A 22442-nucleotide genomic window follows, 5' to 3' on the forward strand; every position below is an offset into this window, starting at 1 on the left:
TCCTCTACATAGTCCTTTACAAAGTCCTCTATATAGTCCTCTACATAGTCCTTTAGATAGTCATCTACATAGGCCTTTACGTAGTCCTCTACATAGTCCTTCAGATAGTCGTCGACATAGTCCTTTACGTAGTCCTCTACATAGTCCTTTACAAAGTCCTCTATATAGTCCTCTACATAGTCCTTTAGATAGTCATCTACATAGTCCTTTACATAGTCCTCTACATAGTCCTCTAGATAATCATATACATAGTCCTCTACATAGTCCTCTATATAGTCCTCTACATAGTCCTTTAGTCATCTACATAGTCCTCTATATAGTCATCTACATAGTCCTCTATATAGTCATCTACATAGTCCTTTACATAGTCCTCTACATAGTCCTTTAGATAGTCATCTACATAGTCCTCTACATACTCCTTTAGATAGTCATCCAAAAAGTCCTTTACATAGTCCTTTAGATAGTCATCCAAAAAGTCCTTTACATAGTCCTCTATATAGTCCTCTACATAGTCCTCTAGATAATCATCTACATAGTCCTCTATATAGTCCTCTACATAGTCCTTTAGTAATCTACATAGTCCTCTATATAGTCCTCTACATAGTCCTTCAGATAGTCATCGACATAGTCCTTTACAAAGTCCTCTATATAGTCCTCTACATAGTCCTTTACGTAGTCCTCTACATAGTCCTTTAGATAGTCATCTACATAGTCCTTTACGCAGTCCTCTACATAGTCCTTTAGATAGTCATCTACATAGTCCTCTAGATAGTCATCTACATTGTCCTCTAGATAGTCATCTACATAGTCCTCTATATAGTCCTCTACTTAGTCCTTTAGTCATCTACATAGTCCTCTACATAGTCCTCTACTTAGTCCTTCAGATAGTCATCGACATAGTCCTTTACAAAGTCCTCTATATAGTCCTCTACTTAGTCCTTTAGTCATCTACATAGTCCTCTATATAGTCCTCTACATAGTCCTTCAAATAGTCATCGACATAGTCCTTTAGATAGTCATCTACATAGTCCTTTACGCAGTCCTCTACATAGTCCTTTAGATAGTCATCTACATAATCCTCTACATAGTCATCTACATTGTCCTCTAGATAGTCATCTACATAGTCCTCTACAAAATCCTCTAGATAGTCATCTACATAGTCCTCTACATAGTCTTTTAGTCATCTACATAGTCCTCTACATAGTCATCTACATAGTCCTTTAGATAGTCATCTACATAGGCCCTTACGTAGTCCTCTACATAGTCCTTCAGATAGTCGTTGACATAGTCCTTTACGTAGTCCTCTACATAGTCCTTTACAAAGTCCTCTATATAGTCCTCTACATAGTCCTTTACGTAGTCCTCTACATAGTCCTTTAGATAGTCATCTACATAGTCCTTTACGCAGTCCTCTACATAGTCCTTTAGATAGTCATCTACATAGTCCTCTAGATAGTCATCTACATTGTCCTCTAGATAGTCATCTACATAGTCCTCTATATAGTCCTCTACTTAGTCCTTTAGTCATCTACATAGTCCTCTATATAGTCCTCTACATAGTCCTCTACTTAGTCCTTCAGATAGTCATCGACATAGTCCTTTACAAAGTCCTCTATATAGTCCTCTACTTAGTCCTTTAGTCATCTACATAGTCCTCTATATAGTCCTCTACATAGTCCTTCAAATAGTCATCGACATAGTCCTTTACATAGTCCTCTACATAGTCCTTTAGATAGTCATCTACATAATCCTCTACATAGTCATCTACATTGTCCTCTAGATAGTCATCTACATAGTCCTCTACAAAATCCTCTAGATAGTCATCTATATAGTCCTTTACATAGTCATCTACATAGTCCTCTACAAAGTCCTCTAGATAGTCATCTACATAGTCCTCTACATAGTCTTTTAGTCATCTACATAGTCCTCTACATAGTCATCTACATAGTCCTTTAGATAGTCATCTACATAGGCCCTTACGTAGTCCTCTACATAGTCCTTCAGATAGTCGTTGACATAGTCCTTTACGTAGTCCTCTACATAGTCCTTTACAAAGTTCTCTATATAGTCCTCTACATAGTCCTTTAGATAGTCATCTACATAGGCCTTTACGTAGTCCTCTACATAGTCCTTCAGATAGTCGTCGACATAGTCCTTTACGTAGTCCTCTACATAGTCCTTTACAAAGTCCTCTATATAGTCCTCTACATAGTCCTTTAGATAGTCATCTACATAGTCCTTTACATAGTCCTCTACATAGTCCTCTAGATAATCATCTACATAGTCCTCTACATAGTCATCTACATAGTCCTCTACATAGTCCTTTAGTCATCTACATAGTCCTCTATATAGTCATCTACATAGTCCTCTACATAGTCCTTGAGATAGTCATCTACATAGCCCTTTACATGGTCCTCTGTATAGTCCTCTCCATAGTCCTTTAGATTGTCCTCTACATAGTACTTTAGATAGTCATCCACAAAGTCCTTTACGTAGTCCTCTACATAGTCCTTTAGATAGTCAACTACATAGTCCTTTACGTAGTCCTCCACATAGTCCTTTACATAGTCATCTACATAGTCCTTTACGTAGTCCTCTACATAGTCCTTTACATAGTCCTTTACGTAGTCCTCTACATAGGCCTCTTTCCTGGACAGAGAGTAGGGAGGAGTGAGTGACTTCAGACAGATCCATAGTCTTGGATCACCTACTTTGCACATACAACAGGAAGCAAAACCATGTGTATCTTGTAGGGGTGTGACGAGATCTCGTACCACGAGATCTCGCGAGATTAAAGTCGACGATATTTCTCATGAGATTTGTGAGCTATACATAGCTGAGGTTTTACATACAGCTGTTACTGACTGGGAGCTTAAAAAACCCAACCACGGCATCGCTTATTGTTACAGACAATGCACGTAATATGGACGTGGCCGTGCACGACGCGGGATTGAAGTCGCACATCGGTTTTGCGCACACTATAAATCTTGCAACCCAAGCTGGCCTCGGTGTTCCCCGCGTCGCTTGTTTACTCGGGCGGGTGAGACGTGTGACTGCTTTTTTTCATCGTAGTTCAGCGGCTACCGCGGTGAAAATGTCCAGGCAGAAACGGCTACAATTACCATCACACAAGTTAATGACGGGCACGTTGGATATGCTGGCTCGTTACCTTGAGTAGCAAGCTGCCATAGCAGCATCACCAGCCCAGAGATAAGACAAAACTCCCGAAGCATTGATACACTTGACAGCTGCGATGTCAGAGATGCTGAAGATGCTGTAGTTGCAGCATGTTGTTCATGACATACTTGGTCAGGCTCCGTTTGCACTATTTGCACTCTGTATTGACAAAGTAGAACTTTGATTTGGTTTTGCACATATTTACACTTGGGAAAAATAAATATTTTATTTTATTTATTTTATTTTAACTTTTATAAATTTTAGTTTCAGTTTAAATTTGTGAAAGAAGAAGTTTATTAAAAGATCATGCTTACATCATGCATGTAAAGAGTTATAATAAAATATTTCTAAATGCATGTGCAACTCTGTTAAATTAAAGTCTGTTAGTCCAGTCATATATTTTGTCATTGTAGTTTTCTTAGAATCTCGTCTCGTCTTGTTCTCGTGAACCCAATATCGTGTCTCGTCTCGTCTCGTGAGTGGAGTGTATTGTCACACCCCTAGTATCTTGCTAAACCTACATGGTCCTTCTCACCTGCAGAGGTTCTCCTTCCTTGCCATAATAAACTCTTTGTTTTGCATGGTCTCCATGTTCCAGGGCCAAACTGTGGTTCCTTCTCAAATGTACAGTCAGTGAGCCAGGTCCTGCAGTCAGACTGAAGTCTGGAGTACAGGAGTCACCTGGAAGAGCAGTGCACATACATTGACAGTTGACATATGACAAATCTACACCACCTATCCTCTATCCACATTGTAGATGTGAGATCTTGTACAGTATGACAACCAAAAACCATTCAGACTTAAAATAAACAAATAAACAAACAAATAAATCCAGCACAGTAGGTTTTTTTAAGTTTGCCATCATAACTTCCCATTCTGAGCATGCGTCTGTATGAGCAGAACTCAATTAAAACAACAAGGAAATAACAACGTGGCTCTAATAACCAACCACTTAGACCAGCCATCCCCAATTAGCGGCCCGCGGGCCAAATCCGGCCCGCAAGAGTAAAGTGTCCGGCCCGTGCGGACCCAGTGACACTATGCAATAACCTGCCTTAAGGTGAAATAAAGAGTTCTGTAAAGTTGGAAATATATTAACAGATTCTAAATTCCTGGATCAATAAATCTGAAGTGAAATGTTTTTCAAGAACAAATAATTCATCTGTCCCACTGTAATATCATAGACTACGAGCTACAAGGACCAAAACCCAGATTTTTTACAAAAATAAGCCAATTGATCTCTATGCGCAGCCGGCAGCCGGGCAGGTGCGCAGTGACCGTATGCAAATCGCAAGACAAGAGCAAGACGCTGCAAAAAAAAAATCAATAACTCCACTGTGTTATACAATCTGTTATTCCTCTTGTGCACCACTTGCTATAGTGCTATTTTTTGTTGTTGATGAAAACGGTCATATTTTGTGGATCAAAATATTCTCCAGGGGCATTCAAATAAATTAATCATTACTATTTAGATTTTCTTTCAAGTGTGCATTTTTTATCTGTCCCTCAGTCTATGACTACTACTACTACTACTACTACTACTACTACTACTACTACTATCTGCTACAACAACTACCACTGGTAGTACTAATCATTACAATAATAATACTTCTTATAATATAAACAACAATAATAACATTTGCACATAAAACAATGTTTAGTGGTCCAATGAAAAAAAAAGACAATTTGGCCCTCGACTTGGCAACCTGGACATAATTTGGCCCTCAGTGAAAACTAATTGGGGAACCCAGACTTAGACCAACCAACCACCAGACTTAGCATCTTTTCTGAATCTGTCCAAGCATCTCCTGTAATTCATCAAACACATAATCCACCAGAGATCACGTGTTAGTCTTACATCACTGTATTTCTCATTAATGTGAAGTGGACAGAAAGGAAAAGAGTAACATTGTTTTCACAAACACCACTTCAACACAACCCAGAGCTTTCTACCGTTACTGTGGTGTCTTCCTCATTTAAGCAGCTTCCCCTCCTCAACTTCTCACAGAAATGAATCTGAATTTATTATCATTGAGTGCTTTTTTTGTTCTGGAAGCATCTCTGTCTCTCTGCTGCAGTACCACTCTCCACCTGAACTGTTACTGAAGCACCGGTGGGGGCGCCGTTTTATAAGTAAAAGTCTTATTAAATGCTGTTTAATGTGATCCCTGGTTGTAAATATAAAGATTACTATCGAAGAAATCACAAACTCTAATTTAGGGAAATCATATAACATAAAACAAATTACAAGTCCATGTACTGTCATCTTTATTCCATTACTTTTCCTGATTTTTATTTTTTCATTTCAGTATCAGTATCAAGATATTTAGGCAGGTTATCATATCAAAGTCACAATTTTGAACCAACACTACTTCAAACCATCGTTAGGTAGTTTGACACCTAAACTTATAAACATACAGTATAGACACAATTAGGGTTGCAAAATTCCGGGAATTTTCAAAAGTGGAAACTTTCCATGGGAATTTATGGGAATAAACGGGAATAAATGGGAATTTTTAAAATTGATGGTTGGCTTTTCAAAGGGGACTTAAATATAGCTGAGGAAAGTTATTTTGTAGCATAATCTTGACTGAAACAAACAGATGCCATTCAAATACACTTGAATATACATGCCATTCCTCAACCACATGCACAGAGCACACTGCTTAGTGCATGGCTATTGAGACCACACCCCCTACTGGCACTGTGCATGCCTCCATCACATGTAGATCACTAGAAGACTGGACCACACTTTTGAGCCTGAAGCACAAAGACTATTGAAGGCAGTAGGCACACATTTGAGCTTCTGGACTAAACAAAGTGAAGTAAGTTTTGATGCTATTATTATAATATATGTATTAAAGCTCTAGTCTTCGATTTGAAAGGTTTGAAAAAAGTACCCCCCCCCCCCCCACACACACACACACACACAACCCTCCCCTCTGTGCTCCTCCGAGCTCGTATCGTTCTCCCCTCCCTCTTATTTTATAAGCCTCCCACCTCCCTCTTATTTTACGAAAATAGTTCACTGAAATGTGTTTCTGAAAAAAAGATAGCTATGCAGTTGCTGAATCTGTCTTTATTTTAGATCGACAACGGTCAGTTTAAAAGATTTTCGAGAGCTTGCGGGCGGCGCTCCGTCTCTCGAAATTTGCCGCTCCGCGACGGCATTGCACGGCTTCTTACATAGACAATGAATGGGAACATTCCATTCCATTTTTGAATGAGTGGGGTTGGGAGTATTGAACCTAACATTCCTGTTTTTGACTTCACCCATGAAACAACTAATTAAAACATGTTCTGTTCTACTTTCAAATAAATCTGTTGAAATTGAAAACATTTTGTATGGATGTTTTCTTATGACTTCTGTTCATATTTATGCTTGGATATAATATATTCCTAGTTAGTTCCCCTAAATTCCCATTCATTCCCATAATTCCCATTATTCCCATGGAGAGTTTCCAAATATTAAATATTTCCAAAATTGGAAACTTTCCGGAAATTTACCGGGAATTTTCCGCCCCTTTGCATCCCTAGACACAATTAAAGGTGCTATATTATGCTGTTTTTGCCCTCAATTCCACACAGCTGTCAGAGGTCCAACAACACTGTATTTGATATGCATTGCCCCAAACCCATCCATGGTCCTGAATTCCAGCTGTCTAAAAGTTGCTCAAATTAGCTCTGCTGCGAACAGGCTGTTTCTGTGTCTGCACCTTTAAGTGCTTATGGCCTCCGTCTGTCATCGCCTACTTGGAGAGAGACGGAGACGATGCCACTTACGCTAGCAGTAGCACGCGCCAATGTTTATGGTGGATGTATCGCTATAACTCACCTATGTGGCTCAAGTGATGTTGCTGGTCCCGTATGGTTGGGACAGATCCTTTTACGAGGTCAGTGTCGAGGCAAAGCCAGCTTTGTACTGACCCTCGTTACTGAAGCAGTCCGATGTGAAGTGGTTAGCACACACACACAAGCTAACACGAACCGTAGCCGGCACATTGTCATTAAAAATGAAACGCAACCACTGTCTCTTCTGTTCTTCTGTAGCTGGGACCGAATAGAAGCACTTATGTTGATTTGTACAACCAACAACAGAGCAATCTGTGTGTCTATCTCTGAGCGACGACATTGTGAAACACTGATATCTCACTGCTGTTTCACTGCAGGACACACCAAACTTCACCTCGGTGATGAACGCCCCCTCTCGGATATCTCCTATCATCAGAGGAGTTCAGTCTATGCGAATGAATCCCTTCGTTACGTAACGACGAGAGCTGAATCTGAACAGCCTGTAGGAGCGCCGTTGTACCAGTGGGAGTTGTTAGGATTCTTCCATTTTTTACTTTACCACTAAGAGCCCAGTTCCATTTTATGATTGTACTATGGGGAGCTTTACTCCGTTCTATTTACTTTAACGTTCTATTTACTTTAACACTGTTTATTATGTGAGCCTTACTGTTACACTGACCCCTGCCTAGCACTGCTAGTTCACTTGACCACAGATTACCATCCGCATGAACACCTGGGGGATTCATGCATCTGTTATCAAGTCCAAACACTGACTACTATCACTGCCATGCACCAGCACACTTTTTATTCAAGTCTAAAGACACTGTAATTTAATTGCTATGCACCAATACCAATTAACTGTATTCTAAATGGTTTCATCAATCATCTGCATTATTAAAATGGTTACACATATCCTGTAGACAAATTAGGAAGCCAGGATATGTGAGAGCACCAGTGTTGTGCATAAACATCGTGAACTTTGAACTGAACGCAATGCATTTTTAAATAAAGAACTTGAAGTTTTTCATAGTATCTCTTCTATAAGTTCAGCAAAGTTTGTGTTTGTGTGCGCCCACGCCGGGCTTGCGCAGCACTCTACACATCTCAGGTTCACATCAGCCGCCGAAGCGCCGCCGAAGCTCCGCCGAAGCGCCGCCGAAGGGCCACCTCCAAGGCTGAAAGGCGTGGAACAACACAGACTGCAACAAAAGGTCCATTTTCATGACTTTCAATTAAAAAAAAAACATTTTGCCCAAACCTATCCATTTCAGGCCCCCAACTCCAAACGTTTTGCTGCACGTCACCGCACCACAGCTTCAGGTATTTGTGCTCAGACCAATCAGCGTCCTGTGATGAGCTAGGGGCATGGCGTTGGTGTGTGCGGTGCAACACAGAGATGACTGTTTATACTTAACAACAATGGCGGCTCCTGAACAGGTTAGCGTAGCGGCATCGATAGCAGGGCTTGAAATTAACAACCGCCAATCCGCCAAATACAGGTGAATTTCAGCTGTGGTGGGTTGAATATTATAGATTTTAAATGTAGTCTTCTCGAAAGGCATCTCAATATTAACGCCCCTTGGACTGTCCAATATATTACAGCATGGTGTAAGATCCAGGCAGGTACAGCACATGGAGCACTATAACCAATTGGCTGCATAGTGTACAGGAGCATCTGGCTGGAAATGGTCAAAAGGTCAAAATAGGAGACACCTCCAAAGGTGGTTTAGAATGACCAAGCTAAGATCCTGAGGGACTTCCAGATCAAGTTAGACATCCCAGATCTCTGTCCAGAAGAGCGCAGTCCTAGGAACAGCTAAGATACTGTGCAGAGCCCTCAGGCTTGCAGGCCTCTGGTAGAGAACACAAGACCGCCCATTGGGTGAGTGGGGAATATACATATATAACGAATCTGTGAATTATGTTTATGTGACTCTGGAACTACCCCCCCCACATCCGTGCAGCCCAGTCTGTGAATATTTTTAAGTCCCTTTTAAAGACCCACCTCTATTTACTTGCCTTTGGCTAGTGTCTCCTTTTATGTGCCAGTGTATATTGCATTTTTTAAACTTATTTTATCTGTAGCCCTTTTCTTTTTTGTGCCTTAGTTTATTCTTTGATCATTGCACTTTATTGTGAAGCACTTTGGTGCGGCTAAGCCGTCTGTAAATGCACTATATAAATAAATTGACATTGACATTGACATGTACGGAATAATTCTAAATCATATTGAAAAAACGCTGCCTGTTAACATGGCTGGTTGTGCTTTCTTACCTTGTCTGCTACAGGCTTTTACTGGTGTAGAGGTTAGCCCACGACGCTCTGCCTGTACACGCAGCATAATGCAGCCTAGCTCGTCATCAGCTTTGGTGGAAATCACATTACAGGAATTCAAAGATGTGTGGACACATGCTGGTATACGTGTCCACACATCGCTGTCAAAGCTGAGGACAAGGAAACAGAGATTTACGATCAGTCCTTTACTTACAGCTAGGAACACATTTTCATACATTCAAATGGAAATACAGTGTCAATTGATATCATACAATGTGTTTTATTAGCCAACATCTGTGAGCTGTGTTGCAACAAATGAAAGTGAAAATGTAGGAAGGGTAGGATAATGCAATTGTGTGCTCTTGCCATGCAGGTTGCAGATTGCCACACTGCAACAGGCACTGAAACCATCAGAGCTCACCTGCTGTACTCAACTGTGTAGGTGATGTCTCCTTCCTCACCGGCAGGACGCCATGTAAGCAGCCAGTTATCAACATGGATGTTCTGTGGCGCTGCTGGTGGCTCCTCAGACAGTACTGGGACAAACACATGTGGACATGGACAGAGCAGCAAATGAAATTAAGATCTTTTGTTTGGGGAAGTAAAGTGCACGTAAATATCATGTTAATAAGGGCCACCCTTTATTGAAAAAAAATTAATTCTAAATTAGTTTTATCTTTTTCCGTCAGTCAGCAGCGGTTGGTCAGCAGGTGGAGCTACTCACGGAAGTGCAACTGCTGAGTCAGGCTCCCTCTAGTCTAAAGTGTTTGACCAGGTACATTTCATGCTGACTCACAATGGAGGATCAACAGGCAGAGAAAGAAGACCATTCAACTTCCAGTCCCAAGAAAAAGAAACAACAAACTAATGGAAGTGAAGAAAGAAAGTCATCAAGAAGCAAAGTGACCGCCAACCAGGGAAAACCACAGACCTCCTTTCAGTGAGGAGCATTTGAAGGCATCACACAGATGAGACAGTGAGGACGCGTTCACACTATACACGCATGTTGACGGACGAGGGAGGGCGTGTCTGGTGCATGGGGGAGATGCCTTTGCGGATGCAGCCAGCAACCAATGAAATTGTTAGCCAGCTTATTCAGGCTACTAATGTGCAAGTGAAAATTCAGTATGAACATTCAACAAGAATTTTGACATGGTTTAGACTTGTACTCAAGTACACTCAGCATCAATGAAAACTTAACACTGGTATTTTTTTATGTGTGGTCGGATCCTTTTGATGTAGGTACTTGAACTTTTATATTCGGTTAGTATGGATATTTTACTGATGAGTTTTGAAAGAAAGCAACAAAAAGTACACTTTTTTATAATTTTATTGACATTTAACAATGACATGCCCAATTTCCAAATTCCTGAAATTTCAATATCTCGTGTTACCGCCATTAGCATCAAGACAGGCCACACAACGTCTACGCATTGACCGTATAAGACGTCCAACATTGTCCTGGGGTATGTTTGCCCATTCCTGGTGCAACGCAGCCACCAGTTCCTGGCGATTCCTGGGTGGAGGCACACGTCGAGAGACACGTCGTCCCAGCTGGTCCCAGAGGTGCTCAATGGGTGAGAGATCCGGCAAGTATGGTGGCCAGTCCAGCACATAGATGTTCTGTTGCTCAACATACGCTGTGGTGACACGTGCAGCATGCGGGCGGGCGTTATCCTGCTGCAGAATGCTGATCTCAGGTGGATTCCTGATGAACGGCACACACGTTGTCTCCAGCACCTCGTCAATGTAACGTCCGGCAGTGAGGTTGCCATTAATGATGACCAGTGGGGCTTTATGGTTGGCAGAGATGCCAGCCCACACCATAACACCCACACCACCCCATCGATCGCGCTGACGCACGCAGCACTGTGCATACCTCTGCCCAGGGCGGCGCCACACCCGCTGACGTCCGTCGCTCCTGTACTGACAGAATCTGGACTCATCAGAGAAGAGGACTCCACGCCAGTGTGCCTGAGTCCAGGGTAGGTGGCGCCGAGCCCATTCCACACGATTCTGGCGACGTTCATTGGTCAAGACAGGTCCAATATTGGGTCTTCTGGCCGCTAAGTTGGCAGAATGCAGGCGCCGACGTACAGTACTGGTACTGATGCGTGGTTGGTGCCTGCCTGGAGTCTCTGCAGCCGTCTCGGCAGCTGTCTGGAACCTGTCCCGCAGGTGCTGCATCACAATGTAACGGTCGTCGGCCTCAGTCGTCACTCATTCGCGTCCAGGACGTGCTCTATCCCTCACAGACTGGGTTTCGTTGAACCGGCGTCTCAAGTTCATTATTGTGGGTGGAGAACAACCCATTCTATGAGCCACCTGTCGAATCGACAGTCCACCCTCCAACAGACCCAAAGCTCGATGTCGGTCGTTCTCTGATAGGCGAGGCATAATGGCATCCAGGACAATGAAAAGTCATTTTTTCAACATGGCTTTTTATAGAGAACAAGAACCAATCCCAAAAACTCACAGGATTGGCAGCAAACACAACGAGCACAACGACATTGCTCTAATTACAAAGCAAGTGCAGTCAGGTGTGACCGTAGGTCAATGGCAAAACAACCACCCAGATTTCACTTGTTTCAGTGTTTCCCCTTGAATTTTTTTCAGGCCCGGTGGTACCCACCGAAAAAACCCTAAACAGACAAGACGTGTCGGATGGTGTATTGGTGCAGTTGGATTAAGTCAGGTGGCACAGCAGTCTGCAATTCTGCAATTATTATATTTGCATTCAACATTTTTGTTCAACCAGAGTGTATTCAAGATCACAAGGAGAGAGTGACTTATTAAGGTGCTGGTTGATGGAAATGATCAGGGTCCAGAAAAATATGGCTGGAAAAGGATGAGCATCACATTAATAGCTACAGATACTGTAAAACACTACAACGACATATGAGTGCATATATTGTCTTATTTTATCAAGTAAAATATAAGTTATAGGTTTACTCAACAGCAGTTAACTCAAAGTTCCACATCATATCAAAAACAATCCTCCCCCCCCCCGGGGAGGGGGGGCAAACGGGCTTTGGCCGGTTGTACATACGTCATCACGTCCTAATACTACACACACATGGCGTGATGTTGTTTTTAAGGAGCGCCGTCTCTGCTTATATTTCTCGACAACACTCGACCTGCATCAGCGCATGTGCGCACGAGCGGATCTGTGCGAGCAGACAGCGCGAGCGCAGCGGGTTTTGGACGGAGACACACAGTGGCATTTTTATTATGTAAAAATAAATAATAATGTAATGTAATAAAATAAATATTATGGACCCTATGGAACGGTTCCGCTCACACCACGAGTCTGAAGAGTGCAACAGCTTATCAAAATACAGTGTCAACGTTCCGTGTTTTCAAAGTAGAAAGCGACATCGTGGTGGTTTAACGAGGCGGAACGGCATCAGAACAACATCAAGCGCATAAAGTAGGCTACACGAAGAAAAAAGTAGCGGGAGCGCGCGGCGAGGATTGTTGCGGCCGCGCGTCTTGCGGAGCAAGTCTACTGTGCTGCGCGGAGGCGCTCCTAATGTAAATGATTATTGATTTATGAATGAATTGATAGGTGGCTTATTTTTGGTATATTGATTTATTTTTTGGCCTGGCGGCAGGTCTCCTTGGCCTGGCGGGCCGCCAGGCCTGTACAATGGTAGGGGAAACACTGCTTGTTTGGCTCATTACTACTCAAGTATGAGTAGTAAATACAAATACTAAACTCTGAGCTAAAACTAGAGTGGTATTGTAAGTGTTAAGTTTTCATTGATGCTGAGTGTATCTGTGAAACTAATCATCTAAGAGAGACCATATTTTGTAGAATGTTTAAGCTAACACCAGAGATAGAGGCAGAAGTGATAGAAGTCCTTATCTGCAAAAATGGGGGCTCAACCACTCTTCAAATGTACTACTTTATTTCAACAAGCCACATTTTAAGTACCTACCATACTAGGTTATCATTGAGCTACACCCCTGATATTCCATGTCTGGAGGCTATTAGTAACAGATATACACTGTAGAAATTGAAGGCCACAGGTGAGATAGTTTTCCAGATATTGCGGTTTAAAAATGGCTTTTCAGCGTATGATGCCAAAAACTGTCTAAACTACCCTTCATTCAATGATGTTTCATGAGAAAACTGTTGACAGTAGAGACCTAATATTTTGGATTTGTCCTATAAACAAGTGTGTCTTTGTAATTTAATTTTTTCAGGACATTCTGAGATGGTCAGGTGGAAAGATTTTCAGAAATTTGATGAAATGACACGGAATGACCCTTCAGCTTAACTCAAGACAAACAAAGTGGAAACAAGTGAAGCTGCTAAAGCGGACATAGTAATGGTATACAAAAGAACAAGAGACCGAGGTAAAGAGATATCAAAGCTACTTTCATTTTCCTCAAAAAGAGTGAGCCGGCCAGTGGTGATGCAGAAGTCAACTCCCTGACTCAGCTCCATGTACAGTACATGTAGAAAGGGGAGATTTAACCCACACTCCATGAATTACAAAGACAACATCTCAGCTTGTGGCTGAAAAGAGAAACGAAAATGCTGATAGCCTGGCAATGCTGATAAAGGAAAAATACCGACACCATTGAGGCTTTCAAAGAGCTGTCAGAGTTTCTTTTCAATGAAGTTGGAGACATGAAAGCATAAGCCAGTGATGATCAACAGAAAAGACAACTGTTGAAGGCAAGATGAATGACATGGAACGCTATCAAAGAACCTGCAGCTATGCGGCCTACCAGAGCAAGAGGGAGAGAATAACATCAAACAATGTGTGGTAGACATCAGCAGAGTGGTCATCCCCAACGCTGGAGAGGACCTCCGCTTCCACATCCACGTCAGCCCTTGGCTGCGGTCGAATAGTAAAAAAATTCGGTCCTAAATCCTATTCCTTGACCTCGGAGTAAAACATCACAAAGGAAAGGTGATAGGAGAACTGAAAAGGATTTAGGAAAAGTCGACCGCGGTCCTCAGAGAATCCGACTGGACTTTCACTATCTACGTCATTATAATGCTGCTGATGAATTACAGCTGATGATCCAGTGATTGACGTGCGTCTGCGCTGGAGAAACTACAATAATGGACTACAAAAAGCATGTCGTCCACTTCTCCCCATGTTGTTGGTTTTATAAACAGGTCCAGCAGCTCCTCCTTCCTGTTTGACTGTTTGCTGTATTTACAATTCATTTGTGGTTTTAGTTTAGTTTTTGTCATGTTTGTAACAAGATTTAAATAAATAAAAAATACCATTAATTTATTATCACTGTCTACACACATTTATCAACACAATTCCAATGACTATATGTCTGCGTGAAGGTAATTGTTAAATATGCAAATATGCATATCGTTTGTTTTCATGAACGGCCGAGGTGTGCGGCACGTTGCTCTCGCAAAGAATTGTGGGTCGGTGTGATCGCCTTTCCTTTCATATAGGAAGGTCCGTTGTATCCTATGCTAAAGGAGCTCTGAAAGGAAGCATTGGAGCTCCATTCCTTTGCATTTAGAGAGTTATAACGGCTCTTATCATGGCAGCCACTTGTTTACTTCCAGGTCACTTCTTTTTTTTTTTGTAAATTTTATTTGTTTTATTTATTTATTTAAAAAAAAAAAAAAAAACATACAGCCAGCACATTATTTAGTGTATAATGTGTACATGTCGATTCACTGAACAGATGTCCCAGAAAGTCCACTCACACAGATTGAGTCAAGGAGGCCGGAGGGGAATGGCAAAGTCTCAGTATGGAGCACATTTAGGTCCCAGTTTTTGGTCTATCCTTCCTGATGTAGTCTATGAAAGGGCCCCAAATCTTCTTAAACTTAGCTTGGGAGTTAGACATAGAAAACCGAACTTCTTTAAGGTATAAACAAGAAACCATATCATTTAGCCACCTCTTGAAGCAGGGAGGGGAAGCTGACTTCCACTCCTTTAGGATGACCCGTTTTGCAATGGTCATACCAAACATGAGGGCTTGTTGTAAAGCGGAAGGAAGAGCCAAAGAACCGCTGGAGCAGCCCAGTATCACTAAGAGACAGTCAGGAACCAGTTGTCTATCATAAACAGCACTGTACAAACTGAAAATGTCAACCCAGAACCTTGTGAGCTTAGAGCAGGACCAGAAAAGATGCCCAAGAGTTCCATCAGCTGATTTGCATTTATCACAAGTGGGGGAGACAGAAGGAAAAATTCTGTTCAGTCTGGTCTTGGAATAGTGCAACCTATGAACTACCTTAAACTGAATGAGCTGTAGTCGAGCATTAATAGAGCATGCTTTTATCCTATTTAACCTTTTCGCCCATAGCTCGTCAGAAATTACTTCGCCGGTGTCCTTGATCCACGCCTCTTTAATATGGTGAGAGGGGGTTGCCATAACGAAGAGGTTAACAAACCGAGAGATCAAATGTTTGGAGGTGGGAGGTCTGGTCATAATATCATAAAAGTCATGTTGTATGGGGGTCGCATCTAGGCGAGAAAAAGATTGCTTGACAAAATTCCTAATTTGTAGATTACGAAAAAATTGATTAGCAGGGAGTTTGAATTTGGCCTGGAGCTGGGCAAAAGATGCAAAATGATTATCAATGTAGAGATCCCTGATAGTAGTTAAACCCTTATCTGACCAGTGCTTAAAGGCAGCATCCATCAAACCAGGCTTAAAACAGGGGTTCTGACATATGGGGGCATGAATTGACATTTCTGGGAGGTTCAGAATTCCCTTGATTTGCTTAAAAATTTTAATTGAGTTGCGGAGTAAGAGATGATTGCGTAGCGATTTAATCTTAATATCAGGTTTTGAGAATAGAATGGCTGACAAGGAAGCACCAGTGAGTGATACAGCATTGCTAAGCTCAATCTCAGGCCATCTAGGGCTGGGCCCAACCTCCTCTGCACTCCCAGCCCTAGACTGATTCCAGAAAACCCATGCTCTAGCGTTACAGGCCCAGTAGTAATGTCGAAAGACAGGCAGGCCTAAACTACCCTCTTCAATGGGCTTCTGTAAGTAGGCCTTTGAAATACGGGGGGGCTTGGAGGCCCAGACGAAGGGCATGATAACAGAGTCCAACATTCTAAAAAAGGAAGAAGTGAGGAAGATGGGCACATTCTGAAATAGATAAGTAAATTTAGGGAGCACGACCATTATGACAATGTTGACACGGCCAATCAATGAAAGGGGGAGAAGTTTCCATTTTTCTATCATGCACTTGAGCCTGTCAATCAAATCCATATAATTAAGTTTAAAGAGAAGTTTTAGATTTCTGGGGATGTTAATCCCCAGATAAGAAAAGTGGTCATGGGTAACCCTGAAGGGCAAATTGAGGAGAAAACTGGAGTCAAGACCGTTAGACAGAGGCATAAAAACAGATTTCTCCCAATTTATAGTAAACCCAGAGAATCGCCCAAAGCCATCTATCAGGTTAAGAAGGGGTGTAAGGGATTTTTTTACATCAGAGAGAGTCAGAATTACATCATCTGCGTACAGACCTATGGTACACTCAAATGTGCCGCACCTTATACCGGAGATTTGGGGGTTGGCTCTAATGGCTATGGCCAGCGGCTCAAGAGCTAATGCAAAAAGCATAGGAGAGAGGCAGCAGCCCTGCCTGGCGCCGCAGTACAGCGGGAACGGGGAGGATCTATCGTGGTTGGTTAGAACAGAAGATTGGGGACCAGCATAAAGCATTTTTAATATATTCATAAATTTTGACCCAAAACCAAATTTATCAAGTGCAGCAAACATGTACCTCCACTCTACCTGGTCAAAAGCCTGCTGGGCATCTAGTGTAGTGTTGTCACGATACCAAAATTTTGGTACCGGTACCAACATGTGTTTCGGTACTTTTCGGTACTTTTTCAAATAAAAAGTGAACGCAAAAAATGTCATTACTGACTTTATTTTAATAGAAAATCTTAGAACAATAACATATTAATCAGCAAATAAAATAAAATACCACAAAGACAAGCTTTTCTAATGCACACAATTTTAAAAATGTTAAAATATAAATACAATAATATAATATAAAATATAATAATATAAATAAACCAGCTCTTTTTTTTTTTCTTCCAGAGCTACTTTTGTTAAGAGTGAAGGGCGGTGGCGCTTGCTTTTAGCACTGAATGTGGCTTTTTTTCATGAGTTTAAATGACCTGTCGTTCCCTGAGCTCAGTGTGCAGGTCTGGGTGCTTGTCCTTTAAGTGTTTGGATAAGTCGGAAGTGTTTCCGCCGTTAGCCATGCATGTTTTAAACACCGTTTACACAGTGGTGCATCGGCGTTAACTGCCTCGGCTTGTGCATTTGTTTTAAGCTAAAGTACGGCCATATCGCACTTCGCGGCGCTGGTTTGTCCGCAAGTTGCGGCGTGGTGACGGTTGCAGCAGCCATTCTCCTCTCCGTGCTTCTCTCGCTCTCTCGCTCTCGCTCTCTCGCTCTCTCTCTCTCGCGCTGTCGCTCTCTCGCTCTCTCCAAGCTTTCCTCCTGCTCCGTTTGTTGTTCCAGTCTACGCTGCTTGCTAACTTGCTAGCGGTTTCCTCCGGCTTGCCTTTTATCTCCCCAAGCTGCGGCTCGCTCCTCGTCCTCTCAGCTGTAGTTACAACGCGGTGACGTCACGTGGCGAGTTCGCCGCGCTGTTGCGGGCGCTGCCGGCGGCGCTGCAAGTACCGGTCCCGTCCAAATGCAATATGGTACCGTTTTAAATGCCTCAGTACCCCGGTACCAAATTAGTACCGGTATACCGTGCAACCCTAATCTAGTGAAATCACAGCAGAGTGGGGCAATTTAGTTGAATACATTAAGTTAAGAAAACACCTTGTGTTTGAGAAGGAAAATCTATCAGGGATGAAACCTGATTGATCAGGATGAATTAAAGTGCCAATATATTTGTTTAACCGATTGGTCAGGACTTTTGCAATCATTTTTTGGTCAGAGTTAAGCAGACTTAGGGGACAATACGAAGAAACATTTGTTTCGTCTCTGTCCTTTTTTAAGAGGACACAGATATGGGCGTCGTAGAGGGTATGAGGGAAGGTGCCATTCTTCACCGAGCAAGTGACCATCCGAAGCAGGAGGGGGGCGATAATGTCAATGTGCTTCTTGTAAAATTCTATCCCAAATCCATCTGGACCACATGCTTTGCCACTGGGAAAAGAACAAATAGCATTTCTGATCTCCTCCAGTGTAAATTCAGAGTCCAATTCTAGTCTTGCGGACTCAGAAAGGACTGGAATGTAGGTCACTTCTTCAGTTAGGAAAAGCAAAATAGACTAATCCACCGCAGCTCTAGAGTCAGACAAAGAGAGGAAGGCAAGACTCGGCAGGTGATGACAAGATTTATGTCCAAGTCGATGAAGTCAGCAACTTCCTCAAAGTAAAGAAGCTGAAATGAGCTGAAAGACAAGGATGCACACAACCAACTGTGGCCACAGACAGAAGAAGGTCGGAAGCGAGGTAAAAAAAAGGGTTTCGTTGTCAGAGCCAGAGCCTTCATTGATGGGAAAGAAATCAAAGGTGATTGGGAACAGAAAATAAACATAAGTGAATCTATTCATTCCATTGTTCAAAACATACTTATTTGTTTGATAGTCCATATACTTTTTAGTTTCAGGTGTACACACCTGTTCTATAAAGCGTTAGTATTCAAAGGGTTAAGAAAATCATGTTAACACTTGTTTCACTTCTACCTAACTCCAGGATTTGATTTCATTCAGTTAAGTTTCTGTTTTACCTCAACTCTTTTCATTTTGATGAACGTTTAAAAGGCAGATTTTTATTGTCTGCAAGAAACACATGCATTTGATTCAGAATTTATTTCTGGAAAATCAATGGGGAACAACATTTGGATGGCTTATGGGAATAATAACTCTACCGGTGTACCTGTATTAAAAGGATCTTCTCAGGGCAAATTACTTAAAAACACGGCACATCTGGAAGATGGATCATATTAATTTTTGAATTTATGGAGAATATTTATTTGTGCAATATATATGGTTACAATGATAACCACAGAATTTTTTTTTTTTTTTTAATTTTGCAAAGAAATTAGGGTTTTACTGAAAACCTTTATGAATGTTGAACTCACTTTAGGGGACGACAATTTCATTGTAGATCCCAAGAGAAATACTTCACACTAAAACTCAGTTCCGGCTAAAGAAAGAAATTTCACAAACTTCCATAGTCGGGAATTTAACCCTGGCCAGCAGCGTGCGAACTCAGCACGTTACCTCTACACTTTTTCTGAAACCGGATGATTTATGTTGTTCTATCGGAGCATGTCGGCTTCAGTGAATATGATCAAAAAATGTTGCGACTGGGACTTTAATAACCTATGTCTGCATTTAAATTGCTTATTTACTTATAAATTGAGTAAGAGCAAGCGCAAATCGTGGCAGTGGCAGCTAGCCGTGGCACTTCCGGTGGCACCGCGAGGTGCCGCGGCAGCTGTCGCTGTTTGGTGGCATCTTCAGGTGGCATCTTCAGGTGCCACCGACCTGCCACGGCACCTGAGGCTGTTTGAGGCACTTGCCACTGACCTGCCGCGGCATTTACCGACATGCCACGGCAACTACAGCTTTTTGAAGCAGCTGCCACAGGATGAAGTTGCTGTTAAATGATATTTAAAAAAAAAAATAATGATAATAAAAAGTGATTTAACCATAAAGACTTGGCACATAAGACTGTAGCATTATCAGAGCACTAAATATTTGTTGAATTTATGAATGCCAAAATCACGGGGGTGGGGGGTCGATGTATCTTTTCTCTCGCTCTCTCTCTCGCTCTCTCTCTCTCACACACACACACACACACACACACTATGGGGTCAGTTCAGTCTCATTAATAATGAATGCACAGAGAAGGATTCACAAATGTATTTGTGATTATATAAATGACTTTCTGCTCACAAATACATTTCGTTTTAAATAAATGTAATAGAAATCCATAAATATATGAATAAAAAAATATTTGCAATTTTCATCAAAAATGTATTTGTATGTTGTTACATTTATATACAAACTGTTAAACTTGAATTTACAAGACGCTTTTCATTTTTGAACTTGTTTGCATTTGTTCGTGAACTGGTCTGTATTTATTTGTGGATTTTTGAGACTCTCCTGGGGCCTGTACTACGAAGCGAGTTCAACATCCCCAGGGTATCTTTCAGAGATCCAGCATAAGTTACCCTAACAAAGGCAATCGGAGATAAGCGGTCACACGAAGCTGGTTATCAACTCCTTAACTCAACCCAGGGTTTACCTGTCCAGCTATGAGCGCGTGCACATGAAAGAGGCGGCGTTTGCAGCATTTGACCAATCACAAACATGGATCAGTCTACGGCAGCGGAGCGGCGTATTTCACGTATGAGGAGCGAACCATAATCTTACAGAAATACGAAGAAGTTTAACATATAATGCAGGCAAAAGGAAACCGTTTCATCTGTAACATGCAGGAAGGACAGCTGGCAAAAACTCGCCGACTGTGTGAATGCGGAAGTCGTATTAATAGTATTAGTAGTATAATATGACTGCCCCATCATAAGGACACTACAAGATCTGACTGATTACATGGTCACTTTAACTTTGCTGAATGCTTAGTGGTAGAGTTACTGCCCCATGTAATGAAGCTCCTTGCAGCGGCTCCGGTTCGAATCCGCTCTTCGGCTGTCTTTTAAATCATGTCGTCGCTCTCTCTCTCGTCCCTTTAACTCTTATGATGTCTCTTATGGGAGCAAATCAAATAAATATAAAAACATAATTCAAAGTGGTAAGTAGGCTGTACGCTGACAAAGAAAAGTCTTTGTGAGAAGAGAGTCATTTATATATAAATCAGAAAATACATTTGTGAATCCTTCTCTGTGCATTCATTATTAATGAGACTGAACTGACCCCATACACACACACACACTGGAGACTAATCATGTGAAACATATTTCATATATGAAAGCAGTGTCAGTGTCTTGAAGACAAATACAGGCAGATTTGACATAGTTTGACTGACAGTAACTTCATTTCTGCGGCAGGTGAGTGGCAACTGCCTCAAACAGCTGTAGCTGTCGGTAAATGCCGTGGTAGGTGAGTGGCAGGCCGATTTTGGCATTCAACAAATATTTAGTGCTCTGATAATGCTACAGTCTTATCTGCCAAGAATTTACGGTTACATTTTTATCATCATTATTTTTTTATTAAAAAATATCCCACAGCCACTTCATCCTGTGGCAGCTGCTTCAAAAAGCTGTAGTTGCCGTGGCATGTCGGTAAGTGCCGCGGCAGGTCAGTGGCAAGTGCCTCAAACAGCCTCAGGTGCCGTGGCATGTCGGTAAATGTCGCGGCATGTCAGTGGTAAGTGCCTCAAATAGCCTCAGGTGCCGTGGCATGTCGGTGGCACCTGAAGATGCCACCAAACAGCGACAGCTGCCGCGGCACCTCGCGGTGCCACCGGAAGTGCCACAGCTAGCTGCCTCTGCCACGATTTGCGCTTGCCCCTACTGTATAAATTCACAACAAGACTACTTGGAGTTTACTTGGAATAATAAAGATTGACTTTTGCCCTAACCCTAACCCTTAAACGCTGTGTCCCGGAGGACAGAAAGCACAGAGTCGTGGACCCGGACATTAGCTCAACACCTTGTAACGCGAAGTACGCGAGGTTACCTTGGCCGACGATTAGAAGACACAGCACATCGAACAGCATCGTGACAACGTCAGGGGTGCGACGACTCCCCGGACACAGTCTTCTTCAGAGCGGCCATAGCCTGCCTGCTGGACGTCTAGAAGCCTATTACACAACCGACCACTTCCGCACAATCTGGGATACGGGAAGTTACGAAGTTACGGTAACTTTCTTGTTTTGTTGACATCCGCATCAGCAGGCTTCCTGAAACGCCCCTTCTTCTTCTTCTTCTTCTTCTTCTTCTTCTTCTGCTTCTGCTTCTGCTTCTGCTTCTGCTTCTTCTTCTTCAAGCAAGGTGTATTACCGCCATCTACCGGACTGAGGTGCAATTCAATGGGTATATTTTCAAAGAAGAATGGATCACATCAAATAAAAAATATGAAGAAAACCAAATAAAACAAACAAAAAACAAATCAAAACAAAGAATACTAAATCCTGTTTGCTAACTGTGAGTCTTTGATAAAGGTTATTATGGAACTCGATATTTCCTGATCTAGGCTCACCCAGCAAGGTTAGGGAAAAAACGTTCACTGAACTCACTGCCC

General features: G+C 42.1%; 1 protein-coding gene across 3 annotated transcripts in view; it reads right to left on the bottom strand.

Annotated features, from left to right (window-relative positions):
* ifngr2 (interferon gamma receptor 2) overlaps positions 1-22095 on the bottom strand; it is a 44579-nt gene extending 22484 nt beyond the window's left edge. For 2 of the 3 annotated variants that reach the window (XR_014598021.1, XM_084022283.1), the window contains exons 1-4: positions 21879-22094; positions 9665-9779; positions 9244-9413; positions 3713-3858 (exon numbers count right to left, since the gene is read on the bottom strand). Coding sequence is in view for 2 of the 3 variants with exons in the window: in XM_084022283.1 (XP_083878409.1) it covers positions 3713-3858; positions 9244-9413; positions 9665-9779; positions 21879-21918 (471 nt within the window). In the remaining variant the exon portion in view is untranslated. Of the gene's footprint in view, positions 1-3712; positions 3859-9243; positions 9414-9664; positions 9780-21878 lie in introns of all 3 variants that reach the window. The other variant, XM_084022284.1, reaches the window with a different exon arrangement.
* Between the last annotated feature and the right edge of the window lie 347 nt (positions 22096-22442).

The sequence above is a fragment of the Eutrigla gurnardus genome, assembly GCF_963514095.1.
Source record: "Eutrigla gurnardus genome assembly, chromosome: 12".
Classification (NCBI taxonomy): domain Eukaryota; kingdom Metazoa; phylum Chordata; class Actinopteri; order Perciformes; family Triglidae; genus Eutrigla; species Eutrigla gurnardus.